This window comes from Gastrolobium bilobum, unplaced genomic scaffold, assembly GCF_033153095.1.
Source record: "Gastrolobium bilobum isolate Gb01-03AN ecotype WA unplaced genomic scaffold, APGP_CSIRO_Gbil_v1 utg58107, whole genome shotgun sequence".
NCBI lineage: Eukaryota > Viridiplantae > Streptophyta > Magnoliopsida > Fabales > Fabaceae > Gastrolobium > Gastrolobium bilobum.
In genome coordinates, this window is record NW_026899156.1 from 26,653 (window position 1) to 29,318 (window position 2,666).

Consider the following 2,666-nt stretch of genomic DNA (forward strand, 5'->3'; position numbering starts at 1 on the left):
AACCTAAAAACTGAACATAAGATGTACTTTACTGATAAATAAAGTACAAATGAAACACCAATAGTTTATAGGATCAAATAACAGACACATAAAACTAAACTTAACAAGCTTCAGCCAAACGTTACAAAACAGGATTGCTTATTAACGAAAAAACAGAAAAAACAGGATCTACGTTTTAATAAAACTCAAAAGGAAACAAAATCAATAACCTAGTAATTCAAGAATCAAGTTTGTACAAACACTACACTCTAAACAGAATCCAGCAACCTTGAGCTTCTCTATCAAGATTTGCACATACTTTTCTTTCTTTTTCTTTCCTCAAGAATCCACTTTTTCTTTAAAGATTTCCAATCGGTCTCAAATTTCTCACTAACCCTCCTTGCAATCATGTGAATCTCACTCCTCCAAGGGTATAGCAATGCATAAGAAAATGCAAGCCTCATATCATCTGCAAATTCCTTAGGTTTGGAATACAGATAGTGGTTCAATTTGACCTCAATATCCTTCAAACCTATTGGCTTTGATACAGAGTCAGGGTTATCAAGAAACTCCAAGACCTTAACATCAAGAGCTTCTTTGAAAGCCCAAGCATCTCTTCCTTCCTTCAACCTTTTCATGATCACCCAACATTGCATTTTTTTGTATCTGTCTATGCTTTGTTTCTTCTCTTTCTTGCACTCTGCACCTTCCTTCTTCAACTCACAAATTTGGGAAGCTGCTCTTGACATTCTTTTGGAGTTTTCCGGTCCGAAGCACCTTCCTTCTCTTGCACTTTGCACTCTGCACTTTGTTGGTCGGTGTTCATGTTCAGCCATCGTTCTGTTCATTCTCAGTGGCGGAGAAATTTCAAAAGCATCTTTTCTCATTTTCTTGGAACGATGATCAGCGATGATCTCCGTCTGTGGGCAGTCTTCTTGAACCGTTCTTGAACGCTTTGCACCAAGCTTAATCACAAGTGACTTTTGGGATTCAGCCATTGAAGAGAGTTTGAGTGGAAAACACAAGAAAAAAGAAAACAGGATTGGTGGAGGGTGTTAACCAGGAAACAGGATTTGGTCTGCTAAGGGTGAACGGTGCTCTGTATGTTTATATAACGAGGAAACAATGGAGAGAATTAAACCGTTATAAATGTAATCTTTTAAATCTTTTTAAATCTAATCTTTTAAAAGTATTTATTAATTATAAAATTATATCTAATCTTTTAAAATCTCTACATCACTTCAATAGTTACAAATGTAATCTTTTTTTTTTTTTTGTAATCTTGTGCTCTGTATCTTTAATATGTAACAAGGAAACTGTATCTTTTAGTTTTTTCGTTATAAATTTTTTGTTTCTAAATTTTTTATACTTTAATTAAGTTTTCAATTAGATATTTATTAATTATAAAATTATATCTAATCTTTTAAAATCTCAGTATTTCCAAAAAAAAAAGTATTTCCAAAAAAAAAAAATCTCTACTTCACTTCAATAGTTACAAATGTAATCTTTTTTATTTTTTTGTAATCTTGTGCTCTGTATCTTTAATATGTAACCAGGAAACTGTATCTTTTAGTTTTTTCGTTATAAATTTTTTGTTTCTAAATTTTTTATACTTTAATTAAGTTTTCAATTAGATATTTATTAATTATAAAATTATATCTAATCTTTTAAAATCTCTACTTCACTTCTATAGTTACAAATGTAATCTTTTTTTTTTTTTTTTTGTAATCTTGTGCTCTGTATCTTTAATATGTAACCAGGAAACTGTATCTTTTAGTTTTTTCGTTATAAATTTTTTGTTTCTAAATTTTTTATACTTTAATTAAGTTTTCAATTAGATATTTATTAATTATAAAATTATATCTAATCTTTTAAAATCTCTACTTCACTTCTATAGTTATAAACATCACTTTACATTTTTTAAAATGTTAAAAGAGTACATCATTTGTTATATATATATATATATATATATGTTATATATATATATATATATATATATATATATATATATATATATATATATATATATATATATGATGTAGCGTATTATTTATTTACATTTTTTATAATGTTAAAATGTAATCTACCAAAAATTAAAAAAAAATGTTACAAGTGTAAAAATGTAGTAAAAAAAAGCTATGCAAACTTATTTAAAATTTCAGTATTGGTTGATTTGTAGCAACAAAATAATTGAGAGGGCTATAAAAAAATCTTGTTTAACTAATTTGTACTGAAAAAATTAAACTGTTAAAATTTTTACATATTCTGAAAATATTACTGATTAATAAAAATCTCCATGGTAAGTATTAACGAATAATAAATATCATTTTCAAGAAAATAATAAAAAGTGAGGAGTTCTATTTTTTTATATAAAACTAACTGTTCAAGTATAAATAGAAAAATGATTTAAATTTTGCTTATATTTCACTTGTATATTTGTGTGCAAATATCATTTCATTAAAAAAAAATTAAATTATAAATAATGTATATCTATTTAAATTGATTTAATTTTTAATGTACGAAAATAATTATATAAACAATTGTGTTATCTAATTGTTTAATTCAACGACAAGTTGTTTTTAAACTTAATTAAAGATCAAGCACGAAATTGTAGTATATAATTTATTTTATTATATTTTTTAACTAGACTTAAATTTAAAATCACCAGATAATTTAAAATAAACAGT

General features: G+C 25.9%; 1 protein-coding gene across 1 annotated transcript; it reads right to left on the reverse strand.

Annotated features, from left to right (window-relative positions):
* Window positions 1-281: 281 nt before the first annotated feature.
* On the reverse strand, window positions 282-977 carry LOC133287760 (transcription factor GTE12-like). Its single transcript, XM_061485426.1, has one exon. The coding sequence runs from the start codon at window positions 975-977 to the stop codon at window positions 282-284; it is 696 nt and encodes a 231-aa protein (XP_061341410.1).
* Window positions 978-2,666: the final 1,689 nt, after the last annotated feature.